This window comes from Dromaius novaehollandiae, chromosome Z (genome assembly GCF_036370855.1).
Source record: "Dromaius novaehollandiae isolate bDroNov1 chromosome Z, bDroNov1.hap1, whole genome shotgun sequence".
NCBI classification, from domain to species: Eukaryota; Metazoa; Chordata; class Aves; order Casuariiformes; family Dromaiidae; genus Dromaius; species Dromaius novaehollandiae.
The window spans coordinates 51,377,491-51,402,519 of record NC_088132.1 but is presented as its reverse complement, the minus strand read 5'-3'; the positions used below and the strand labels follow the sequence as shown (position 1 = coordinate 51,402,519).

At 38.6% G+C, this 25,029-nt stretch overlaps 2 protein-coding genes across 5 annotated transcripts; one reads left to right on the top strand and one right to left on the bottom strand.

The window, feature by feature from the left end:
* The first annotated feature begins 2 nt into the window (after positions 1 to 2).
* On the top strand, positions 3 to 16,142 carry LOC112991835 (DNA-directed RNA polymerase III subunit RPC7). Of its 4 annotated transcripts, none has more exons than XM_026114641.2 (8): positions 3 to 158; positions 2,733 to 2,861; positions 4,035 to 4,164; positions 8,734 to 8,796; positions 9,504 to 9,554; positions 12,937 to 13,004; positions 13,865 to 13,993; positions 14,515 to 16,142. In XM_026114641.2, exons 2-8 carry the CDS (start codon positions 2,742 to 2,744, stop codon positions 14,599 to 14,601), a joined length of 648 nt encoding a protein of 215 aa, XP_025970426.1. In that variant the 5' UTR covers positions 3 to 158; positions 2,733 to 2,741; the 3' UTR covers positions 14,602 to 16,142. The 4 variants fall into 4 exon arrangements, with proteins under 4 accessions (XP_025970426.1, XP_025970417.1, XP_064357787.1 ...); XM_026114632.2 differs by having other exon boundaries at positions 12,934 to 13,004; XM_064501717.1 differs by lacking the exon at positions 3 to 158 and adding an exon at positions 296 to 314 and having other exon boundaries at positions 12,934 to 13,004.
* Positions 16,143 to 17,011: 869 nt separating this feature from the next.
* Positions 17,012 to 23,867, bottom strand: LOC112991827 (lysM and putative peptidoglycan-binding domain-containing protein 3). Its single transcript, XM_026114604.2, has 3 exons — positions 23,748 to 23,867; positions 23,227 to 23,496; positions 17,012 to 20,976 (listed from the first exon to the last, which is right to left on the bottom strand). The coding sequence occupies exons 2-3, from the start codon at positions 23,479 to 23,481 to the stop codon at positions 20,377 to 20,379; spliced, it is 855 nt and encodes a 284-aa protein (XP_025970389.1). The 5' UTR covers positions 23,482 to 23,496; positions 23,748 to 23,867; the 3' UTR covers positions 17,012 to 20,376.
* Between the last annotated feature and the right edge of the window lie 1,162 nt (positions 23,868 to 25,029).

Sequence of the window (25,029 nt, the reverse complement as noted above, 5' to 3'; positions counted from 1 at the left end):
GGCGGGGGCGGCGGCGGCGCCCCCTCCCCCTCCCCTGCCTTCCCCTCGCCGCCACGCGCCGGGGCGCAACGGCTTCGCCTCCGTGCGCGGGCGGGGGACCCTGGCGCCGCGGCCCTGGGGGGGGCCGGGCCGGGGGCTGCCACTGGGGCGCCTCCAGGGTGAGTTTGTTTCCCTCTCTCCGCCGTTTTCTTAAGCTGTGCTGGGGGAGCGCGGCGGGGGGGCGCAGGGGTGCCCGCTGGGGGGCAGGGCCGCGTAGGGAAGGGCGGATGCGGGGGAGAGGGGAAGGAGGGCCTGGAAAGACGCGCGGGGAGCAGGTATGTTTAAATCGCGGGGGCCTGCGGTGGCTGTGACAAATGTTTTCACCCTGGTTTAGCCTTCAGGGGCACCAGGTAACACTCACTTTTTAAGCTTCTTCCTTGTTTTTACAACTTCCTTTCCGCTGATGACACCCATCCCTGGCAAGTATGGGTATCAGCACAGTCAGGAGGCTTTTTTCAAAGGAAAACTTAATTTACTGAGCGCTCATTCAGCTGCTCCGTCTGGTTACGTTCTCGGCCGTAATAGCAGCGTTAATGCCAGCGGGGACGTTTCTGCTGGCCTTTCCCTCCCTGATGTCTGCGCTTTCTCAGCCTTTACCTGATCAGGTGAACAATGCTATATGTAGTTCTAAAAGCATTTTAAAAGTTTAAATCTGTGCTTTAGTGTAATCCTGACATTTGCTTTCTCATTTGTAGCATAAATGAGACAAACTGTTTATATATAGGAAGATGCATCTGGGTGGTCCATTAGACATCTGTCATGGCAGTTGAGAATGGAGTTGTTGCCATAGTTTGTTAGTCATAAAACTACAACTTTTCCTTCATGATTTCTCCTTTCATCTGTGCTCATCACTTAATGGTGTCAGTGGACAAAAACCTCTCTTAATCCAGGATGTTCAAAAAAAAAGATCGTGAGTTTCCATAAAATTGCTGAATTGGAATATGGTTAGTTCTAAAGCTTGTTGCTGCACATCAGGCTGATTCACTATTTCAAGAAAATCTTACATGGAGTTGATTTTACTGCAGAATCCAAAAATCGGCCTCTATATTTGCTATATGTAATCTAAATAAGTTTCCCTTCCACACTAGCTTGTTGTCTCCCACATCTCTTTTTTTGATTTTCTTCAGGTGTTGGTTTCTTTTTTTCACACCTAAGCAATATAATTGCTCATGTTTGAGACTTTTCTGTCTCTTCTGTCTTTCTTCATTCTGCCAGGCTCACATCTTGTTTTTCATCCTGTTTTTGGCTGAATTTGATGCTTTTTATTTTTTCAGTTAATTAAATGCTCAGCCTTAGATTTTTACTTGCTGTCTCTCCTAAAATGATTTATATAGGTCTTTCTGTTTATTTTTAGATAGGTTTCTGTGTTGCTGAGTGATGTTTAAAGTACAATGTGATTTCTTATCCATGTAAAGCTTATTCCTGTGGAAAACAGTAAACAAGAAAATATTTGCATAAACCTGTTTTTCACTGACATTTAATTACAAGGCCATTGATTGCATTTGGGAGAATCATAAAAGATCTTAGTCTTAAGCACGCATTTTTGTTCTCAACTATAATTCTCTCCTGGATTCTCTATTATCCCAGACAGTTGCATGAAAAGCTGTAGGTAATGTCCCGTTTCTTATTTCCTGTTTGAAGTTATTTCATGCTAATGGTGATTGCCCTGGAAATAGCTGTGAGAGGCAGGTACAGGTGCAGCAGTAAGTCTGGAACAGACTTGTTCTTGCCATAGAAGGTGCTATATGATAACCTTGCAAGTAATAGTAAACAGCATATGAGATTTCTGGGCCAGGAGTCTTAAATCAGTCTTCACATGGTCTCAAGGAGTGAGCAGTAGCATGGTGCTTTAGCTGCGCCAGTCGGCCCCATCTCTTGCCATCTTTCCCTGCAAAAAATGCAGTTCTTGCGTTTTGCTTCACTTGGCCAACCCATGAGTCTTTCAACCATGAGATGAAGATTAGTGTAACAGCGAAGATGGTGAAGTGTGAGTGTGAAGGTAGTTTGTGTTGTTGGCTGAGTTTGGTGGGCTATTTTTCTTTTATATCTCTTAGCTGAAAAAACAACTTCCTTTTATCAAGAATTAGCTTGCAGATTTACTGAAGTGGAGCAGAAAGAGCTGTTATAAAGAAAAGCCCCAATCAAAGTCATTTGATGCTGTTACCAAGAAATTCTTTGGTTTTGGCTCTTTGTCAGTACCCAAAACAATTTACAGAGATAAAGGGAAAAAATAATCTGGAAGACAAACAAGCTGCAAGTGACAAACAAAAACTATTTTTTTGGAGGCAAGTTCAGAAGCTCTAAAATGTACTTACAGAGATGTTCGGGGTTTGTAAACTCTTTTGTTCCATTATCTTGTTTCTGGTTCTTCTGTCTTGATTGGGCTCACATCAGTGTATCTAGGGTTTAGTAAAAGAAAGTTTAAAATCAATTCCATTATCCCATTTCTGCAAGCCACCTCTGCATGCCTGAAACTGTCTCCTAACCTATGAATTTTAAACATGTACTTAATCTAGAGTATGTGGAAGAACCAAAGATGGGCAGTAAAAATGGCTTGCTATTTAAAATGATAATTTAAAATGTTTTAATATTATTGCAATGTTTGTTAGTCATTGGCTTTTTATATTTTATATAGAATGTACGTATTTCATATATGTAACAAAAGAATTGTTAAAAATCTGTAATATTTTCAGTAACTCCAAATGGCTGGGTCAGGTAGAGGAAGAGGGCGTGCTGCGTTTACCTTCAACATTGAGGCTATTGGCTTTGCTAAAGGTGCATCTCTACCTGAAGTAGTATGTAAGCCTCCACCACTGTTTCCTGTAAGTACGGCAACTCTCTTAGACCACAGTCTGTGTTCAGATGAAATGTTTTCGCTTTCGTGTTTAGATAGTAGGATGAAATATATGAACAGCTCTAAGCACTTTAAGTCAATTTTGAAGTATTTAGTGTAGATAACCGTAGGTTTCCATTATTAGTTTTCTAATTATCACTTCCTGACTCTTTGCTGCCCGTTACATCCTGTATTTAGCTAGATTGCTTGCAAGAGGTTCATTCATTAAAGCCCTCTTCATAATTTGGTTTTCTGGACGTTACAGTAATGGAAACACTGAATATCTGAATTTGAAGTAAAGTTATGCTACTCTTTGAAGATGTGAATTTTAGAAATGTACTGTTGATACAAAAAATGGACAGATTTTAGATAAATATCTTTTGCCTTAATAGATGGAATTTGAAAATAATTTGAAAATAACTGGAAGATATTTATGTAATTAGGAAATGGAGATTTGGATTTCAAATTCTAATGGTTTGTGAAAACAAAGGGTAAAAAAAGGCAAATGATTTTCTTATTAAGCTGAATTTTGCTATGCAGGGAAACTTCAACAAGTTTTACACTGAAAAACACTGTCTTACAATGTTGAAGTTTTAAAGAAGGAAACTTTCCAGTTATGTCAGGATCTGATCAAGGTGCATGATATTTCTCTCAATCCACATGTTACGATGTGAAACTTCAGTGAGTTATGGCTATTCATGGAAATGGTGTCCATGTTATTCAAAGTAATTAATGTAATGTAGTTAATGTAGTTTTAACACTGTTTTAGAAGAGGTTAAGACCATCTCTACTCTGAAGATAGAGAAGCAATGGTTTCTGAGTAATGGTTTTCTGAGCTGGCATGAGAAACTGCGTTTAGGAGTTAAGAATATTGGCCCTATGAGCATAACATCAATTGAATGACTATTTCACTGTTTTAATGTACTTTTTTCTTGCTTTCGTCCTATATATTTGCAGAAAGATATAGCTAAGTCATAAAAGGTATAAATTTAATTGTAAATATAGTGTTGTGCATGTCAGAATGCAATAAAGTATACTTGCAAAATAGCCTAATACAGTTGCACTCTTTCACAAGTAATGTGTTTGTTGTAGCTTTTTCTTGGTGTTCCTGTGTGTTTGATGGATATTAACACATTATAAATAATAAACGTAATTTGTACAGAGTACAGACAATAAGCCAGTGCCTCTGAAAACAGGAGAAGGTGAAGATTACATGTTGGCCTTAAAACAAGATCTTAGAGGAACTATGAAAAAAATGCCTTATTTTTTGGCAGTAGAAGAAGATCGTGAAGGTCTGTTTGTGTGCTTTTTATTTGTATTTATATCTTCAGTAGTTGTTATTCTGTGAAGGATGTTGTAGTGAAATGCATGTGTTGAAGATGTAATTAGTACTGACAATGAAGAATAAAAAATGGCAGCTTAAAACGAGGGAATTTTTCTGTTTTTACACATAATGAAATTACTGGTCAACCTCTACAAGTGCTGCAACTGGAAAACTGCTCTGTGAGAGAAGAGGAGGAATAAACATCTATTTTGTTTGATACAAAGCACTAAGAGCAGCTCTATGCAGTCTTTTCAATTGTATGCTGATCAAATACAAATGAAATAGACATTTGTACATGCTGAAAATACCCTAGAATTCTGCAGTGGAGAAAAGAAACATATAGTAAATACATAGGGTTAAAATTCAGCTTTTTTTTAACTGTATGGTGATGTACTTAAAATAAAGTTGTATTTAACAATAGGGCATTCTAAAAAGTGCTCTTCTAGGATGTAATTTTTCCTCTATTCTTTTTAAGGAAAAATTGGTAAGTGTTACTGACAACATACCTGAAATATGAAGACTGAGATGAGAATAAGTGATTTACTGAGGTTTGCATCAGAAGCAGAGCTGGAGTAGAAGTCATACTAGACCTGAGAATGTGTCTTTTGCTTATACGTAATTAGAATTAAACAATAACAGCTCTGTTACTGTTCAGTGATGATATATATTGTGCTGTACTTAACATCAAGTCGTACATCATTGATACTGTTAAAATCCAAGCTTCTTGGTCAGAAAACTGAACTGGTGGGAAGGGAGGAAGAGCAGGTTAGGCAGACTTCAGTGTGTTTACCTTGCTGTGGGTATATTTCAAATGTAGCAGCCACAGCATATTATTACTGTTAGGAGTGCTTCTTTTCAGGGGTGATTTTTGCCCATTATTTCTATCATTTTCCTGAATGCTTGTTCTCACTGGTATAAATGGTTAGCGCTGTTACAGGAAAGTAGGAAATAAAAGAAAACAGTAAATGCTGTATTCATTAGACTGAAGTCCATTCAGTGCAGTAGACGGTCTCCAGCAAGCTTTATGGAGATGTTTAAGAAGTCCAGAATGGCCAAACACCATATAATCCTTCCCTCGCTATCACATGCTGATTTTGAATAATGAGAGCTGACTTGAACTCAAGCACGTGAGATAAAATATCCCTCCTGAAACCATCAGAATATTTTCTCACTCTGAATATTCATGATACAGGTATGATATAGATATATAGTCCAATGCCCTCTGAAATGTTGATAATTGTTGGTCATGGTGTTTCCCCATAATAGTGAATTCCACAGTGTTTTTGTTTCTGTTTTTTTAAGAGTGTGTGTGAATTTTTCCTTTTGCTGGTTTTGACTGTATGTATACTTAAATAGAGCAATATATAGTATACCATAGTGTGTGTGTGTGTGTGTGTGTGTATATATATATAGTGTATGTGTATATACAGACACACACAGACACTTTGATTGACACACCTCATTGCTTGTCCACTTATTCTTGTATTAAAACACTGTTTAAAATGGAGCAGCACGCTGTAGTGTGAGCAGATAGCCACTTTTTTTACTCTGAACTTATTTTCATGCAGCCACATCTCTGTGGTGGTTCAGTATTCCTTCAGAAGCTCCCTGGGAACTACTGTTGCCCCTGAATTGCTACCGAGACCTTAAAATAGTTTCAGAAGCCCAGGCTTCTCACAGCAGTAAGATATTGCTGATTATCTGATATGTGCCACCCATTTCTGGGCAGGAAGGAGCTCCTGGATCCCAGTTCCTTTTGAACATACTACCTACAAGACCATGTGGCTCACGAAGGCAGAGTATTTCCTCTGCCCTCCAGCTGATGCCCAGCTGCTTCTGGGCGCAGCATGCAGCCGTGGTGCAGCACCTACTTGCAGCCAGGTGGACCCTGGTAGCATGTTCTTCTGGACCAGGCAGGGTTGTGGCGCTGCCAGATGTGATTGCAGCCTAATTCTTGCTGCATTTGAAGAAACCCTTGGTTGTGAGACAAGGCAAAACAGAAAATCTGATCCTCATTTTTAGATCCCTTTATGATTGTAAAAGAACTCAAAATTACTCTGTTATTACATCTCCTCTTTTATCTTCTAAGTAAACAAATTTCAGTCTCTTTGGTCTCTTATCTCACCAGAGGTTTTTCTGTGCCCTTGATCTTTCTCAGGCTTGAAGTTCGCTGTTTCCATTTGAGGAATGAAAAATGACTGCTGTACCTGAAAGCCTGTCAGGTTTATTTCCAGTGAACCAGCCACTTCATGAGAACATATTATCTCTTTTTCCCAACTTTGCCACATATGATCATTCTCACTACTCTCCTTAGAATCCTCTTTGTTTCTGCAACCTTCTTTCTGGGGTAGAGTGATCTCTTTGTGTCGCTGAGCATGCTCACTAATAGAACTGCCAGCTTTGAAGATTGTTTTTCTACAAAAACTGGCAATTGCAGGGAAAGCAGGTAGATAGCCACTTTAGATAAACTCAAATAATGCTGCAAGTGTTCTCATCATCTCCCCACGAGTAAGTTGGTAAGGTGAGATAGCTTTCTACACTGAAACTTTAGTGGTACAAAAATACTTCATCTGAGGTGGTGTGGTATACTTACTCAAGTGGTTGTCTGCAGCACCGATGCTAACTTAAACAGCTTACTTTCATCTTGCAGTATGCAGTTATCTCTGGGCCTACATTGTCTGGCAGAAGTGGCCCAGCTTTAAGAAAGCCACTTTCTTCCCCCAAGATAGACTTATTTTATTTTTCACTGATTGTTTCAGTTGCCTGGATTTACAGCCCTTTTCTTCCCAGTATTTCATCAAAACATCTGACAAGAATGAGAGAGAGGCAGGAGGATGATGGCGGGCAGGAATTTCTTAAACTGGCTTTGATAAAAGAGGAAATGTGTTGTTTTAAACCCTCACGGCTATGTCTGTGAGCCAAATGGTCCTTTAGAAGTGTGAGGAGGGAAACATTTTAATTAGGACATAGCTATCTTTCTTTCTGTCATTAGTCAGGCAGTAAATTAATGCCATATCTAACACTACCTGGAAATTTTGATATATTAGTATTTCATTTAGAATCACTCACCTACTCACCCATTTTGAGTGAGTACTAGGTTTATTCTGTAGCAAATTTTCTCTCTGTTTTCTTCACTTTATAAACCTTGAATGATTCATAATTTTCCTGCAGGTATATCTGCTGTGATTTGGTGGCTGTCACCTTGGCAGTCGTTTGGGATTAATTTATTAACTGTGGGTGGCAAGAGTCAGTGAGTGGGGTTTTTTTGTTTTTTTTAACTGATGATATCAGCATTTAATTCTTCAATAAAGGGCCTTAAGTTGAAATCAAAACTACTGCTTTCTTTCCCTCTCTGTTGCTGAGAGTTTCCTTCGGCATTTACGAAGGCCACCTACATTAAATGCCCCTTGAGATGCCGTCATTTTAAACACACGCCTTGTGCTGCACGTTTTCAAGTAGGTCTTTTGCTTGCTCTTGTCACAACTAAGTTTAAAATTGAGCTTCATTTTCTGATGTCTTCCTTTTCCCATCCTCTTCTCTGGTGTGTATGATAGAAGTCTTGGTCCATAAAGGTCACAGTGTATCCTTGTTTTCATTTGTAGAATACTCACAGAAGTACCCCTTTTTGGGGCAATGAGCTATTACTGCAGTCATAATCAGTATTTTGTATTAAGTGGATTTTGCTGTTGGGCATGGTAATTTGGTAAGAAAAAATATGACTTATTCAAAAATGCTTAAGTTTCAGTATTGGTTTTATCATTTAAGATTGTACAAGACAGTTGGGGGTTTTTTTCCAGTGTAAATGGATGTACTTATACTGTGTAACTACTGTATTATTTCCAGTCCACTTCCTGGTTTAGTTCTTGTGCCTGACAAGAGGTTAAATGAACTAAAATATGTTACTGTCACTTGGGAAACCCATCTCTGTTGTGCTACAAAGGTTTGCTATTGCAATAGTACTTAAAATCTTGGGAACTGGTCATGATCAATCTGAGATGTAGCCTTCTGAGACCTGGGAATTCTTGATAGTCTTTATGCCTCTTTTGCCTAGCACAGTGGTGATAAATGTCACTTACTGCCTTTGTAGCAAAAGTTTGATTGTGAATTTGTTGAAGAGAAGAGTTAGCATGTATCATGCCTCAGTCTTGTTTCCCTAAATATATCTGCGTTTTATGTTCCCATACCTTTCAGGGATAGAAATATAAAATATTCTCATTTGTTTTGCTTTTTTGATTGAAAGGAGATACTCAAAAATAAAAAGTAATATTTTTTTCCTTTTCTTTTTTTGGGGCGGGGATATAAAATCCAGGTCTTGCAGGTACTCAGCATATGATTAGTCCTGGGGATTATCATGAGAACTGCTCAAACTAGTGACATTACACTGGTTTTAAGTGTTTGGCAGCAGCACGAGGAAGTGCCTTATACAGAGGTAAAAGGATAATAGTGTACGTTTAGTTGCAGGAAGACATAGAGTGCAGTGTCTGAATTGCCTTTTTAAGGAACTGAACTCAATAAGTCTTTGTATCTTTCTCTGTAGCAATTGAAAGATACAGTAAAAAGTACCTGGAAATTGAAAAGGAGCGTGCAGCATGGACCCCAGGTAGTATCTCAGATTATCAAAGGTCAATCGTTTTTTAGCCTGTGCAATCTTCTGCTCTTCTTAAATGTTGGATTCATTATTTTTAAAGTAATAAAAACACATGTAAATCCTTACCGAGTCATGTATTCCATGTTGAGGGCTATGCCTTTGTCATTTTTCCAAATCAAGGCAAAGTATTGTTTGTCCCTCCCCCCTAAAAATCTGAATTTTTACTGTGTTGAAACTCAACAGCTTATCTTGCAGCAAACATGCAAGCTTGTTTTCTCCCTCTTCATTCCCCGTCTAAGTATCAGTTTTGAACTGGGAGCAAACATGGATGTTGCTTAAAAAAAATTTTCTTACTGACCGATAGCTGGGTTTTATAACATTGAACTTCCACAACTGTATCTGTACAGCTCACTAGTGCAAAATTAATTGTAATGTGTAAGTTAAAAAGCACGTGGGCCACTGGTATGGCTGGACTTCAGCTATCTCTTTTGTGTAGATGCCAGTCTTCATTAACGGGATCTAAATGTAGATCCTTACTCTAGCCTTCTTAATTTAAAGTACAACGAGAATTCAGTGGAACTGCTGTATGATAAAACAGTTAAGTATGCATGTATACAGGATCAAGCACAACAGGGGCCCCAGCCTTTCCAGGAGGTGGGGGGATTATAGCTGTGCTGTAAATCATCATTCATGTATATTAAAGGTATTTTTTTATGCAGATTGGCGAAGACTCCCAAGAGAGATGAAGCCAAGCAAAAAGACCAAGAAAGGTAATTATGTATTTTTAAAGAGCATTTAGTCCACACTATTTGAGTGTAAGCAGACATGCTGGAGCTGGTTAGGAAAAAAAATTGCTACAAATATTACTAGGCCTAGTAATCAAGGATTTTGGCCGATGTTTACTAAATACCTTCCTTACTAGTCTGCTTGGCTTTTGTGGTTTTTGTTTTGTTTCTGTAGGATGTTTTAACTTACTGGAACACACCTATCTTTCTTTTGCTGTCTTTCATATTGACATATTATATTAACATAGTAGGTGCCAATATGTAACAGTAAAAGATTTAAAAAGCACTAAAAACTTTTGTTTTTGGAAGTTTGTATCTTTAGTCAGCACTCCCCCTTCTTCTGTTTAATGAATAGCTAGTTGTTCAGATTTCCTTTATATTTTGGGTTTCTCAGTTATCTGGCTTATGATTTGGTTGACTTTTGCATTTTTTAAGCCTTTTATATGTGATTTAATGTAGGTTATTTTCTATTTTCCCTGGTTTTACTTTTTTTGTTTACTTTCAGCTTTCTGCAGAATTGTGAACCAGATCCTTCAACAGCAGTTGGAGCTGGTATTGGTTGTTCTTAAAGGAAAAAAGACTTAATTTTTTATTATGCAACATCATAAGTGTATTTATTTTTCAATGTGTTTTCTAGTATGCATGACTGTTATTTTAGTTTTTCTGTAGAAGTCTGTTGTTCTGTTGATGTGAAACAACACTTGGACCCCTCTACTTAGCTATCTGTTATATATAATTGTTTACATTCTTGTTCTTTTTGTCCAAGTCTTTCATGTGTCATTTTTCAGTTCAAGGATAAAATAGAAAAGTGAATGTGCAGTAGTCATGGAGACTGGCTCAGCTGGAAGCTTTGTTCCTTTTAAGAGCCTCATTGAGAAGCATGGTACTAAAGGTAGACTGCAAGATTCAACTGAAAATTAAATGCTTATCTGCAAAACCCCTAAAAAACAAAGGGGTACATACGTATTTTTTTAAAAGAAGAAATAGCACTGACTTTTATAAACCTGGGGGCAGTAATTAGTGCCCCATGATCCTATGCAAACAAATGCTGATTTATTATTCCTTTGTTATAGTAACGCTGTGATTATCATAAACAAAGGATTAGAAAATCACTGCTCACTGCATTTTCTTCACTTTCTTTCATGCCAATTTCTCTGTTTGCTTTTAAAAGTACATTTTCTTACTCAATTGTAATGGCACAGATCAGGTAGCCATCCAAATTTGATTGGATAAAAAGGTATGTTCCTCTGAAAGGAAAAATAATGTGGTATTGGTATTTTGGGAATCCTGATGATATGGAGGCTGTACAAAAGTCATGTTATTCAGGAGATTTGTAAATAGCTGATAAGTGATATGTTAAACCCTGTTATGTATCAGTGGTATATTTTGAAGACAGCCATCTTAGATGACACTTCGTAAGTGGAACAAAGGTGTGGGAATGAAGTGAATTTTATCTGTACTGCAGTCAGAACAGTTTTCCTACCATTTTAGCTTCATAGATTGCAGGAGTGATTTCTGGATAACTATGTAGTTAAATTTACATGACTGGCTTCATCTTTTGCCACATTTCTGATTTCCCTAAATGCTTTAACCAAACACCTAACCACATGCCTTTTACTGACATAATTTCGGGTGAAATTCAACATTTCTCTCACACTTAGCCTGGGTCATGGACCACAGTATCCTAGATATCAGCTGTAGCCACAAAAAAATGTTGACAGGGTTCAGCTCTTGCAGGCCAGCTATATGTATATGTGTATTTAAGCCAGAGTAATGTAGGAACAGGTGCTTGGAAAGAGTAGTCCATCGTACCTAAAAGCAAAATGTCTGTGAATGGCCATTTTGCTTAAAGTTCTACTGTCCCATGAGGGGTCTTTGTGGGGCTTGTTTAACATGAGAATTAGACACACCCACCATGGGAAGAACGATTTTGGTGTCTGCTTTGATTTCCAGTCTGTTTCTTCTAATGGCATCATCTCTAAAAGCCTGCAGGTGTTTATGCAAAAATACTCATTTTGAATCACACTTTCCACTTGTTTTTCGTACATTGCCTACTTGAGCAATATACTAATCATTTCGTTTTAGACGTTTGCTTTGACAGTGTTCATGATGACTTCCCTCAGCTGTATACACTGCTTTTGTCACAGAGACCCTTCCTAGGCAAAACATTGAAAGAAACTGAATATTACTTGTAACATGCTTTTGACAAAATATAGTAATCCTCTTAGTAGTTCTAGTGTTCTTCCTTAAGTGTTAAGCCAGATGAAATCTATACTGCACTGGGTTACCGTCTACTCTGGAAATGATATTCCCTCTATCAGTGCATAGTAATTTTCTTTTTGCTATCACTTAGTGCTGCCTAGTGTAAAAAAAGTCACAAGCTACATAAGCTAATTTGTCTGAAGCTAGCTTGTCTATCAGAAGTTGTCTAGCCACACAAGCATGGAGCTTTACATAAGCTGTTTACTATGCTGAGAAGAGCTAATCTGTGGTAGGTGTGGGCCCCACATTGTAAGCTATGTGCAGCTGTGCTGAATTTAGCAGGAGAATCAAAAGGCAGTTACACTCTGGAAACAGACTGTCTGACAGAGCCCTCAAAGTGTGCTCTGTTTCTCAGAATCTGCTGACAAATTGCACCTCCTGGAACTGGGGCAGGTATTCCCTTAGCTTATAGTGCTGCAATGCAGGTAGCTTTTACCTGGGCATATGGAATCCTGTTTTGACCTTCACCCCACAACATAGCTAAGTAAGATAATGAGGTTGAATTGTAGGGAGTAACTAGATAGCAGGTTATATTCATGAATCAAGTGACTGGGTGAAAATATGCACTCCAAACTCCCTAGGTAAGAGCCAGCTTTGGTCCAAAAGCCATGTAGTTGCAATAACCACGCTACCATGTTGGAGCTAATAAACTCTGCTGTCTGCCTGTTCTTAGCCATCTATCTGAAGTGCCCAGCAGTCATGAATGTGTTGCGTAGACTCAGGAGGAGTTATAGCAGGAATGTATTTTTGTCTTTTCAAGATGATGAAAAATAGTAATTTAGATTTTTTTCTATTAATATACTTTGAATCTGTAGGTGAAAACTATTTTGTGATGCTGAATGCCATAGTTTGGACAAACCTTTGATCAAATACTTGTTCAAAGTGAGTTTGAGACTGGCACTGTAGGCATCACTTACATAAATCAGGCTATCATAGCTTCATGAATGATGTAGCTCAAAGTCTAAAGTAATTGTAATACAGACTCTATTGGATTATCATTGCAGTTACTATTCTCAAAATGTAACGTCTTAACAGCAAGTAAAAGAAAAGTGTTAAGTGCTTTTTCATATTCAAAAAATAATAGTGATATATTTTATTTCAGCAGGTACAAAACCAAAAAAGGCAAAAAGCTCCGAGCTTAAAAGTAATCTGGATGTGTTGAAAAAAATTGAGGTAAGATGTACAAAATCTTGGTAATTTGTACAATAAAAATTGCTGGAAAAGGAAATATTTGCTATGTTCCCGTCCTCCAGTACCAAATGGAATAACCCCACCACCCTTTCTCTAGCCTCCTCCTGCTACACTGACAGAGAACTGTTCTGCAATATGGTAGCACAAGGGAGAGAGCTTGGTTGTAGAGAAACTATTTTCATTGCTTCTGTTTGACCCCTTGAATACAACATCCAGTTATTCTTCACTGGGTAGCTATGCAGCCTAATTATGAACAGTAGAGCTACAATTAGAGCTTACTGAAGGAGAAATTTGTGCAAAAGCTTTTAAATCTACTACTGCTTTTCCAATATACTGATGTTGGAAACCAACTCATGTAACAAGTTGAGAGAAAAATACAGGAGAAATTTAGGAGGAAAGAGACTTTAGAGGTGAGTACCCACTATGTGGGAATGGAAAGCTGAAAGATGCAACAGCTTTGTATTTTTATCTTTGTGAAAAATCAGTCCTTTCATGTGAATACATTATAGTATGTGGTATTGTTTTATCAAGTATGACATGGCCTTCTAATGTGAATTATAATTCTTTTCTATCCAATAATGGATGGTAAAAGGAAATCAGTCTCAATTTACTATACAAGACATTCTTTTTAGACTTAAAGTTTGATGGCTGATACTTAGTCAAATAAGTCTTTATGGTGTTCTGGCATTTCATATCATGTTGTCTATAAATATTGACTAATATCCATACAATATCACTCTGCTAATCATCGTGTTAACTCAGTATAACATTTTGGTAGTGTGGAGGGATATGCTGCTGATATAACGTGGGATTATCTTGTAAATGAGATTGCCTTGTGACAGGAGTTGGAAAAGAAGGATGAGGAAGAAGAAAAATCTGAAGATGAGAAAGACAAAACAAAAGATAAAGAAGGTGAAGATGATGAAGAAGCAGAAGAACCAGAAGAATATGATGAAGAGGAGCATGAAGAGGTATGCATTAGTTCTTCTATGTGTACCAAGTCAGACCCCAGTAATTGATTAGTCTGTTGGCAGACAGCAGAAGAAACATTCCTAGTTTCTCTGAAGTGCAGAGGAGTTGTAGTGAGAAGTGCAGAGGAGTTGTAGTGAGAGACTATTACATTGATTTTCTTTGTTATGCTACATTATGCTATAGTTAAAGAGTTGTTTGTTTTAGATTTGTTATTTGCAAAGAGCTTGGTGATAAGATCTTGCAAAAAGGAATGTTTCCTGCCACAGTCAGTACATGTACTCATTGACTTATATCATTAAAACAGGGAACCAACCTTGCATCAAAAGCTGATGCTTCCCCTTTCATACATACCAGAATTTAGTTATTTTTTTCCTTTTTCTTTCCCCCAAAATAAGGAAAGAAAAGCTCACATTAATGCTTTAAAGTTTTACTTAACTGCAGTGTAAAGAATATTTACTTCATAAATTCTCTTCTACATGCATGACAACAGTATTTTGATCTGTCATATATTTTCATTTAGGAAAATGACTACATTTCTTCATACTTTGAGGATGGAGATGATTTTGGTGCTGGCAGTGATGACAATATGGATGAAGCAACATATTAGCTATTGTTGCTAGATGGTAATACTATTCAAGCCTTATGCTACTTCAAACAAAGTCTGGAGGTAGACTGAGTATCATTGATGGAGCTAACACTTTACCTCTGATGGTTTTAATCATACTTTAAAACAATGTATTGAACTTTTTTTTTAATTTTACTATTGTTGTAAAATAGGACACTAGATTCCATATTTTGTTCTTCTGCCAAATATTTTGCAGACATGAGCCATTTTAAGGTTCTCTGGAATGTCTAACAATGAAATAAGCTATATGCCATTGTATTGCCTCTGCACAGGAAAAGAATGTATGCATTTTAATTGAATTGTGCCTAAGCATTTGCACTAGTCAGTTCTATGCTTTAGCAGTCAAATCTTGAAAATAATAGTGAAATTCTTGATGACTAGAGCAAAACAAAGATAGGGCCTCTGAGGACATAAACGACTCATATTTAGGAGCTGCCTTCTCTGAAGTAATTTATATAACTGCTGAAATCAGGTCATTGAAAATAGCTAACTACTAAGCACTTTAATAAACAAACTGACTTGAAAGTACCTTAATAATATGGACTAACAAGGAAATGAGAGTATTTAAGAGCTATTATTTTATCAACAGAACTCTTATTTTTAGCATTTTGGTCAAAAGGGAGAGTAAATATTTAATAGTATTACCTTTATGAATGCATTCTATAAGTAATAATTAAGGGTAATTTCATTAAGAAAGAATATGTAGCTGAACAGAAGAGTAAAAAGCAATCCTAGTTTTGACTAGCAGTATATAAAGTGGCAAGAATTTTAGTCCTTCACCTCAATTTCTCTATCTGTTAAGGAGAATATTAAATTCCTACCTCATAGAGCTGTTAAGTGAAATGGTAGATGCTAGCTGAATGTCAATGCATTTATTTTCTTCCCTATAAAACAATAGGTAAAACAAGCAAATCAGTAAGACAAGGACAGAAGCATAGAAAAAGAATGTGGTCAAGTGTTTTGATGCATGAAGTCTTAATTAGGAAAACAAGGCAAGAGCGCTGAGAGTAGCAGAACTAGATTTCCCAAAACAATTATATTTAAACAGCAAGAAAGACAAACTTCTTCCTGAGAGTCGACTTGAAGGACACAATGACAGCACTCTCTATATCCCGTTTTCCCCTCAACGATACAAATTGCTTCATTATTGATCAATTGGGTTTTTTTAATTGGCAATTGCACTAGTTAGTAGGAACAGAATGTTCTCTGATGAGAGAACAGTTTTAAAACAAAACCAATTATTTTATCAGCAAAGGGAAATGCAGAAGTTTTAGCTTGAAGTTTGCTGTTCTGTCAAACAATACTTTACCTCAGTGCTGACTGTTCACTAGTTAGTATTGCATTACTCTATGAACTTCTACCTGCAATAAGCATTTGTTAAGCTCCTTTAAGATACAGCTTTGAAGTGTTCAAACTGATAAAATACATCTGTCTAAAGGAAAAACTAAAATGCAATGTAGGTCACACCTCACATGTATACTAATTTTGTGTTCATTAGTTAAATAAATATTTAAAACATCCTGTATTGCATATGAAATGTATTCTGTTCACATTCTTTTAACAACACAGATGTCAGCAGTTGTTCAAGTTACATGCCTACTTTCCACATGGGATACACCAGAGAAAGATGTTGTAAACAAGGTCAGCACATTAAAGGCTTATTTTGTTTTCCTTAAGTAGAACTAGCAGTAGCCTCTAGCTGTTCCCTACTATAAAAGGTAAACACTGAAAAAATCCCTGCCTTTCACACAAGGAATGCAAATAGAGGGCTTTTGCTGAAGACATAACTATAGAATAAACAGCAGGAAGGTGATACTGTGCCAGTTATAATGTGGTGACAAGCTATGGCAAGCCTCACTAGGTACAGTGCTCTATTTTGTAGCTGACACTAATTCTGTGGGACAACTTTTAGTCATCACACAGTTAATGGCAAAGAATTAATTTCCTCCTTGCTTTATTGAGAATTACTCTGGCAAATACCATGTTTTCGAATCCTTTAGAAAGTGAACTGTGGTCACTCTTATCTTCCAAAGAAAAATGCAAAATCTCAGTATAGGCCTTTTAGGACTAGTCTAACAATGGCAAATAAGGCCAAGTGCTAAGAACAAGCCAGTTGTACAATGAAACAGCTCTATCTGTGCCAAGTCACTTCTGAAAAGAAATCAGATTGTGCTGTTCAGGAGACATAACACTTGTAGCAGTTTCTATATGCTGACATTTCCAGTTGCTTAGAGTTTAAGACAATAATGCTGATAAAACTAGATGATCCAAAGGGTCTCAGCAAACTCAAATCCTATCTTAATAGCAGGGAAGAGAAAAATTGCCTAGTACTGACAGAAAAAGGCAACTGCTTCTAGCATGTAGGGAGATCACCAAGAACTTCACTAGTAACTATGCTTTCATGCCTGTTTAATATAAGTTCTCAGAGTTTTCTACAAGAATTTCCAAGTTACATAAGGAACATAAGGGATAAATTGTTAAGCCTGCAGTTACAGTATACTGGCCGTGAATGCTATAATGCATCTTCTGCCAACAAAATGCTTGTTGGCAGGAAGTGTTGGCTAAGAAGTTTATTTTATAACATAAAGACTAGCCAACACAAACACAAGTATGGGACCTCCTATAATACATACTATATATATAGAAGCTAAGAATACATTATATGCACCACTTTCACTGCAGTCTAAAATAAAAATCTTTATTTTATATTACTCATGTTCTTCTAAAAGCAGAGGAGCAGAAGTATTTTAAATAAGACTTGCATCCTCATTCAGGATTACTCTACAAAGTTACATTTTGAAACTTTATAAAATAGTTATACAAAGACTATTTGACAACATACTCCAAAATATAGCAGATTTAAGCATTCACATTTTTACATGATTCAACAGTGCAATATGCACTTTAATTTAAAGCCAACTTCTGTCCAACAATGTGTTGTAATTAATCTGAAACAATTTTTTTTACAAGTCAATTTCTAAAAGACTGTAGAATTAACTAAATCAAACTTTAGTTCCATTTAGAGCAGTTTTCCTGTTTATTCAGAGCTGACAGATGATAATGCATTACCAGTTGTGTAGTTTGGAAAAGACGGTAAAGGTCCCTACATCTTCCACAAAGCAAATCCAGCTGATGCTTGTGTTACTATTACCAGAAATCCAATAATCTTGGAAAGAGACTTGCTATATTTCCTGATAAAATTAACTTCCCGCTTTCAAAAATAGGCTATGTAAAATACTACATAATAAAAACATGCTAGACTCTTGATCAGAGTATAATATTATTTTAAAAAACAGCTTTCCCTCTGTGTTTTTCTACTGGCCGTTTGCCATAAAGCATATAAAGGTCCATCATGCTTTTAACAACTCACTGACAATAATCCACAGGCCTTCTCTTAGTACACAGAAACACCCAAAGCCTGAGACACACTAAAGAACTGCTCAGTTGTAACACCACAGGACAAAAAGCAGCCACTAATAAAGGATCTCTTTACTTGCACATTAACAGGATAAAGGGCTGATGGAACCAAACCACAACCAAAGTTAATTTCCGAATTGGTGGCAACGCAATACTTGCCCACTCAGGTATGTGCAGTAAATTAGCTACCTAGAATATGCAGCTTAAGTCTAATTTCATGTCATTCAACAATTTTATAGGGAAGGAGAGAATAAAGTATTATAAAGCTTTATAAGATTTCAGATGCAGGCTGAAATAAAGGAGAAAAAACAGCAAATAAGTTTGCAGCACAAAAAGTTACACATTATGTCCATAGTTCCCAACCTACACAGAAAACATCTTAATGTGCCAAAGGTCTGCTGTTTGGGCTACAGCAAGTCACAAGTTTCTGAAGTTCACTTCTTTTAAAGTTTTAAACATAGAAACTATATCACAATAGCCACCTTAAATTTTGCCATGTCTTGAGAACTGGTACTTCAACATTCATGTTTGTATTATTAGAATATTCTTTTTATGGAAGGAGTATTATTATTATTTTTTTTTAAGTAGTATGAAACAAAGTTCATGCCCATCCAGAATCTCTCTTCTAGTGTAGGAACTATGAGCAGTTATGCTTTCTCTAGGAATATCACTTTGATCAAAGGGTTCAACAGCAACAAATAACAGTTCACAGGTCCAACTGTACATAATTTCCCTTCAAGCTTTAGATCTACTTCAGTTTCAATACATCAAAAGTTACTAGATTCATATTCATACACTTACTCAGCATGCCAGTGAAGTGTATTTGCCCAGGGAGGTGGTGGTGGTGGGGGACAGGACACACAACAGGACAGGAGGGGCAAGAGTCTTTACTTTCACAATTTATGTTGATAAAGCACTTAGGAATACCTCCAGTAGTTAAGAAATTCACTTTATCAGGTATTTTTATATTGTATACTTGGTCAAGACACTTGAAGGAGAGCTTATAGTAGAGTTAAATTTTTAAGAGTGATATTCTTCCTTTTCCCTTTAAGTCTTAAGTCAGTTAACTTGGGCTTTGATAACAAACAGTACTTTGAACAGGAGAATGGAAATTTTATTCTACAAGGCAAATATAACAAAAGATTATAGGCATCTCAGTTATGTCTTCCTATAGGAAAATTTTTTTTAAAATACAGTAGCATTTCCAGGAAGGGAAAGAGTGGTTGACAGACACTAATTGAAGAACAGTTTGAAGCTGCAACTGCTGTATTCTACTGCAATTTAAGTTTCTGGCTAACAGCCATTAAATCTCATTTGGCATTTTGTGGTAGGCTTCAGGAAAAAGTAGTGTTCAGGGGTGCATGACAGTTAGCATACACAGAACCCCAGGTGACTCCTGTCTGAAAAATCAGTTGCTCGTGAACTGAGATTAGCTGGAGGAAGAAAATTGCATTAGCATAAAAAGGACTAATGAAGCAGTCAGAATGAGGTGCCATGCATCTTCACTTACTTCATTTTATATACAGCCAACCAGAAGAGGAATCCCATCAAGTTAGTTTTCAGTAGATGGATACCATGGAGAAGGTTGTGAGCTTTTCATAAAACTGTCTCAATTATACTGGGTTGAGACACTATCATATACAGAGTTACCAAAATAGCTTATCACCTGTACTGAAAAGTATTAAAGAATGGGCTGACCACAGGCACAAAACTGAAAGACTCCAGCTTAAGTATTAGCTCCTGCCTCTATAATAAAATCAGTTTTAACAGAAAGGGGACTTTACAGTGGCAGTTAATTATGGAATGATTGTTTCTTCCGATTTCTTACAGAGTAAGATAAAATGAGAATGCAGTTAACAGATAACTGTAAACTTGATCTTAAGATGTCAAGTGTACTATGCACAATATAAATACTGGGACACATTTAAAAGTTTGACATCCCCAAATACCCATTTTAGGGTTGTAAAAGGTACAGTGAGTCCTTTTATGTTAGTTCAAAATACACTTTCTCACATTCTCATTAACTAGAAAACCTAAGCTTATCAAAATAGAAAAAAAGTGCAAAGCTTCAGAGACCATTTTATAGCTTAATTTGTATTCCAATCTTGCGTTAAAATCCCCTAACCTCAGGCATATTCAGAGATTACGTGAGCCACACAAACATCCATATAACAGAACACTGCCCATAAAGACAAATCATACATCAGTAAAATACTTTTTTCTGCATTCCAGATGCACTTTGCATTCTGTGGTTTCCTGTTCATCTAATGCTGTGTTATGTGTCTATGAATAACAGTTGTCCGCAGCTTTTGGTCGTAATGCTGAAGCTCTCCTTGATTATCATTTATATCCTTGATTAACATTTATAATATTTGCTGGATTTATTCCATTTTCGATTTGTTTCTGATGTGATGGTGCTGTGACACCTGAATGGGAAGATTCCATTGTAGAATGGTGACTGACATCTGCTTTCACTAAAATTTCATAATACAGAAGATAGAAAACTGGAGTTACTATGCCAATAACCAACATAATCACTACAGCTGTCCACCATCCTATACCCCAATCTGCTCCATAATAAGGATCTTTGCATTTGTTAGTTTTGCCATCAGTTTCAAAACAGATCTGTTGGGCCGCTAAGGCAGAAACAACTTCATTAAGGTTCTCTCTCTTTGTATCATTACACTTCACTATTTGTTCTATATCACGATCTACTTCTTTTAAGAAGTTGCCAGCAGTCTCATTAGCAGAGAATTTATCAGAAGGCGTTGTTTCCTGCACTTCCTGGGAACAGTGAGCAGGCCGTAGAACTGGTCTTCCTTTTGGAGAGACATGTGTTTCAGTCAATACACTGAACTTTTTTACCGGAATTTTGATAGACCTCAGGGCAAAAAAATCTTGATCATTGATAAGATTGTTAACCCTCTTGATATCTGCAACCTAAAAAACAAAAAAAAAAGTTTAAATATCAACATCAAATGGAACTGAAATGAAAATGTTACAAGCTCTAAATCCTTGAGAAACAGAATTCTTCCCTAATAGAGGGCCTGTTTTTTAAACTGCTACTATTCAAACAGTCTGAAGTGAGAAAAGGTCAAAGATCCAATTTGAACACTGTTAAAACAAGATCACAAGGTAACAAACCCTCTCATTTCAGATGAAGATTCTGAAAATCATTTAATGGATGAATAGTCACTTAATGTACATTCATCTATTAGTGGCAACTATTTCTGAAATCAACTTTACTCCAGTGTTTTGCAAATAGATTACTGTGAGTTTCTGATTTAAATTTAAAACTTTCAAGTAAGGAATAATAAAAATTAAGAGCTTCTAATTCATCCAGCCTCACTTTTGGTTTGGATTTTTCCAGCTTTTTGGGGCAGAGTTTGGGGCAGCAAGGTAGAACCAGGCATAATTTAAAATCTTTTAAGTCATCATCTTCTTAAGTCAGTTCTCCCCTTCTCCCTCATTCCTGTTCAATATGAATCTCATTTTGCTCTTAAAAGGTTCGGATTCAAAAGTCTCACATGAAATATTCTGCAAGGATTTAATTGCCCTCAGAGAACTAGCCACTTCATTACAGGACACTACCCACCCATGGGATGCACAGCCACAAACCTCACCATAATTAAGTACTCAAAGAAAATCAGTACTTGGTTGCAACACCTCATAAAAGCAAAGGTATTATGCCTGTTTTTAAGCAACAGCCCCCACGTATCCAAAAGACATGATACCAGAGTTCAAATTATTCCTCCATTTAGAGGGCATCTACCTGAGGAGAAAATATGAGCAGACAGAATACAAGACAGTTAGGAGAATAAGGTCAAGATATCCTTGTTGCTGTAACTGCTCCACTTAGAACTGATTTGGCCAGAAGCAGCAAGGACAACCAGCACTAGCATACACTGCACTAGTCTTGTAACATGGAAGTGTTTCAGTCACCATGACAGCATATTTAAGTGTTTTAGACTAAAAAAATCAGATTAGCATAAAAGATTACAAACAGCAGCATTTAACCCAATGATTAGTAGATTCATCACCACATGAATTATGCTTTCTGTCCAAACACCTGGACCTCCTTCCCATCCCCCATAAATCTCCAGGAACAAAGCAGTCCATCCCTCCATTTCTTATCTGAGATCTGATATAGTAAGTTTGCTCAAAATACCCAACTGGGGTGGGTGCTGAGGCAAAGAATTGCTTAATTAGGCTCAAATGTGTTATGATTATTAAGCAAAATAATGTCAAGACTTCAGTACCTAAGTTCATGACAGTAGGCCCCTAGGGTTGTTCCTATCTGAGAATTAGATCATAGCAAGACTTCAGAAAACATTTATTTTGAATTTAACCTCTTGAGGGCCACATTATTAGTAGACAATATACTAAATGCACAGCTGATTTCCTCTGCTTAGTAAGATACATACAAATGCTAGCATTAACCAAGACAGAAGCCTCTGCCTTAATTAGTACCAGCCAGACAAAAAATTAGGAAGGAAGATTCACAAGACTAACTTAAGAACTCTTAACTAGAGGTAAAGAAGTACAAACATCTGAACTACCCCAGAAGGGAACACTTCTAGGCAAACAGTTCCCAGCAATATAGCATACACATGCTAATAAGTATTTTGAGCAATTCAGCAGAATTTAAACTAAATCTACAATGAATTGTTCTCCTAAACAGAATTAAGATTCCACACAAAAGCTTCTAAGGGAGTTCTGCAATACCTTCTTCATTGCAAACTGTGATAGGGCAACACTACACTAGTAAAGGTGCCCATTTGTGATTACACACCATGAGAACTTTTATTGTATCAGAGCATACTACACCTTAAATGATGCATCCATGTCACACACAAAAATACATTACTTACATTTACATTAATTTTACCTCAAAAACTGCATACTAAACCTAGAACATTTGGATTCACTGCATTGTACTCTATTATTTTAAGAGTTCAGACATATCAAGTGTTAGTCTTTTGAATTCTGAAAAACACAACATCTCCATTAGTAGTCCACATGCACAAGTTGAAAGCTAAGTGAATCCAGGTGAGCAAAAGAGGAGCCAAGTTCGCACATGCAGCCTAGACTCATATTCAGGTGTGCCCCATCCTAAAACGGGTCAGATAATAACACAGACCGATTACTCACTCTGAAAGGGAAAAAGAAAGCAAATTACTCAGGACTTACTGAGCAACAATACTGAAGTGCAATCGCGTTTAAAGTGTCCCCTTCCTGGATATCCTTTGTTAGCAAAACGACACCATCCAGCCGGTCTCTAGAGGTGCTTCTCCGGACCTTCTCCCTGCCCCGGGGCCGCAGCTCGTACACCTCCACCTCCTCCTCGGGGCCCTCGCCGTCGCTCCCGAAGGGGTGCAGGTGGCCGCCCGCGGGCTGCGCCACCGCCGGCAGCTGCAGGCCGCAGCCAGGGCTCCTCCCGGACATGCTCCCGCGGGGGCTCTGCGGACCAGACCGCGGACGTGGCACGCTCAGCGCAGGCCGCAGCACCGGCCTCCCCGCCGGCCCCGGACCGGCCCGCCCCGCGCCGAGCCGCTCTCCGTTCCAGGGCAGCGAGCGCCGGCCCCGCCCCCAGCCCCTTCCTCCCTCCCCCGGAAGGGCCACGGCCGCGGCCGGCGGAAAAGAGCCGCCCCCGGGAAACGGGGACGAGCAGAAGGACCGAGGCGGGCGCACCCGCCCTGGCGGCACCGTACCTGCCGCCGCAGCAGGAGCTCCGCATGGCAATGGCGGCCCGGCACCCTGCGCGACGGCGACGCCGCCACGTCCGCAGCGCGCCCCCAGCCTACCCCGCCTTACTAGTGGCCCGCCCCCCCCCCCCCCCCCCCCGCCGCTCTTAAAGGGCTCGCGCGCCGCCGCCCGCCTCGCGCGGGTGCTATAAAGGGAGGGGGCGCGCGGTGCCTCACTTTAGAGAATGGCTGTTAGTGGCTGTTGGGCGCCCGCGTGCGCGGCGGCTGTTGGCGGTAGAGCGCGGCTTCTCTGTCCCCACCTGCGTGAGGGCGGGCGTGGGGGCTCGGCCCTGCCTTGCTGAAGGGCTTTCCTACGGCCCGTTTTTGTTGTAGTTGTTGCTACGGTGTGAGCGGCTGGTAGGCCGAGCTCGAGGACTTGCCTGGGTGGCTGCTCACGTGGTTAATGTGCTGCTGTGAGTGTTGCCCCATTATATTGTGTCTTAGTTCCTGAAGCCTGTCATGCATTAGTGTACTAGAGTGCTATGATTTATCCTTAGCTTTTACAGTCCAGTTGTAGGAGTGCTTATTTAAGCTGCTGCTTGGTGCTGGAGGCTGAGATGTTGTGCTTAGTGCAAGTGGTTCTCAACTGTGCAGTGCTTCCCCCCTATGTAATCCTTCTGTCTGTAAAGGGGAGAGGGATTTAGAAAAGTGATGAAAAAAGTGACTTCATTTCTTAATTTCAGACTCCTGTTCAAGTGCAGGTTTTTTCAAGAGTCTGCCTTAATAGTATGCTCTGGTAGTCAGCTGGCTAGCAACTGCTTGGTGTTTCCTCTGGATGGATACTGTGCAGATGGCATGTGCCAGATGAAGGGCTCCTGGTCTGCAGAAAAGTTTAAGCCACAGGCAATGAAAAGATGATAGGTGTCAAAGCCAAAGCTTTTCTTCTGGTAAGCATGTTCCTGACTGCCCCCAGCTGGAGAGACCATGTGGAGACCTGCAGTCTACTCATCCTCTAGCCCTGTCCAGCCCAGTGCTAGGAAATAGCACAGAGGCTTTGTGCCTTGTGGCTTTGCTAACAGCAACAAGAGGTAGGCTGAAGGGCAGAATCTCCACTGGGGTGGGGGGAAGATAGCTTGGGAGCGGGGCAATGAGAGTTGTGAGGTATGTGTAATTATACATGTGAGTTAATCTTTTGAACTATATTCTTCTGGCTGATTGTGGTTTTGGAGAAATGAAGGCTGTTCAGATATGGAGATGCCATGTATTTGTGTGAATAAAATAACTCTTTTAAGAGCCCTTTCTGCCTGTA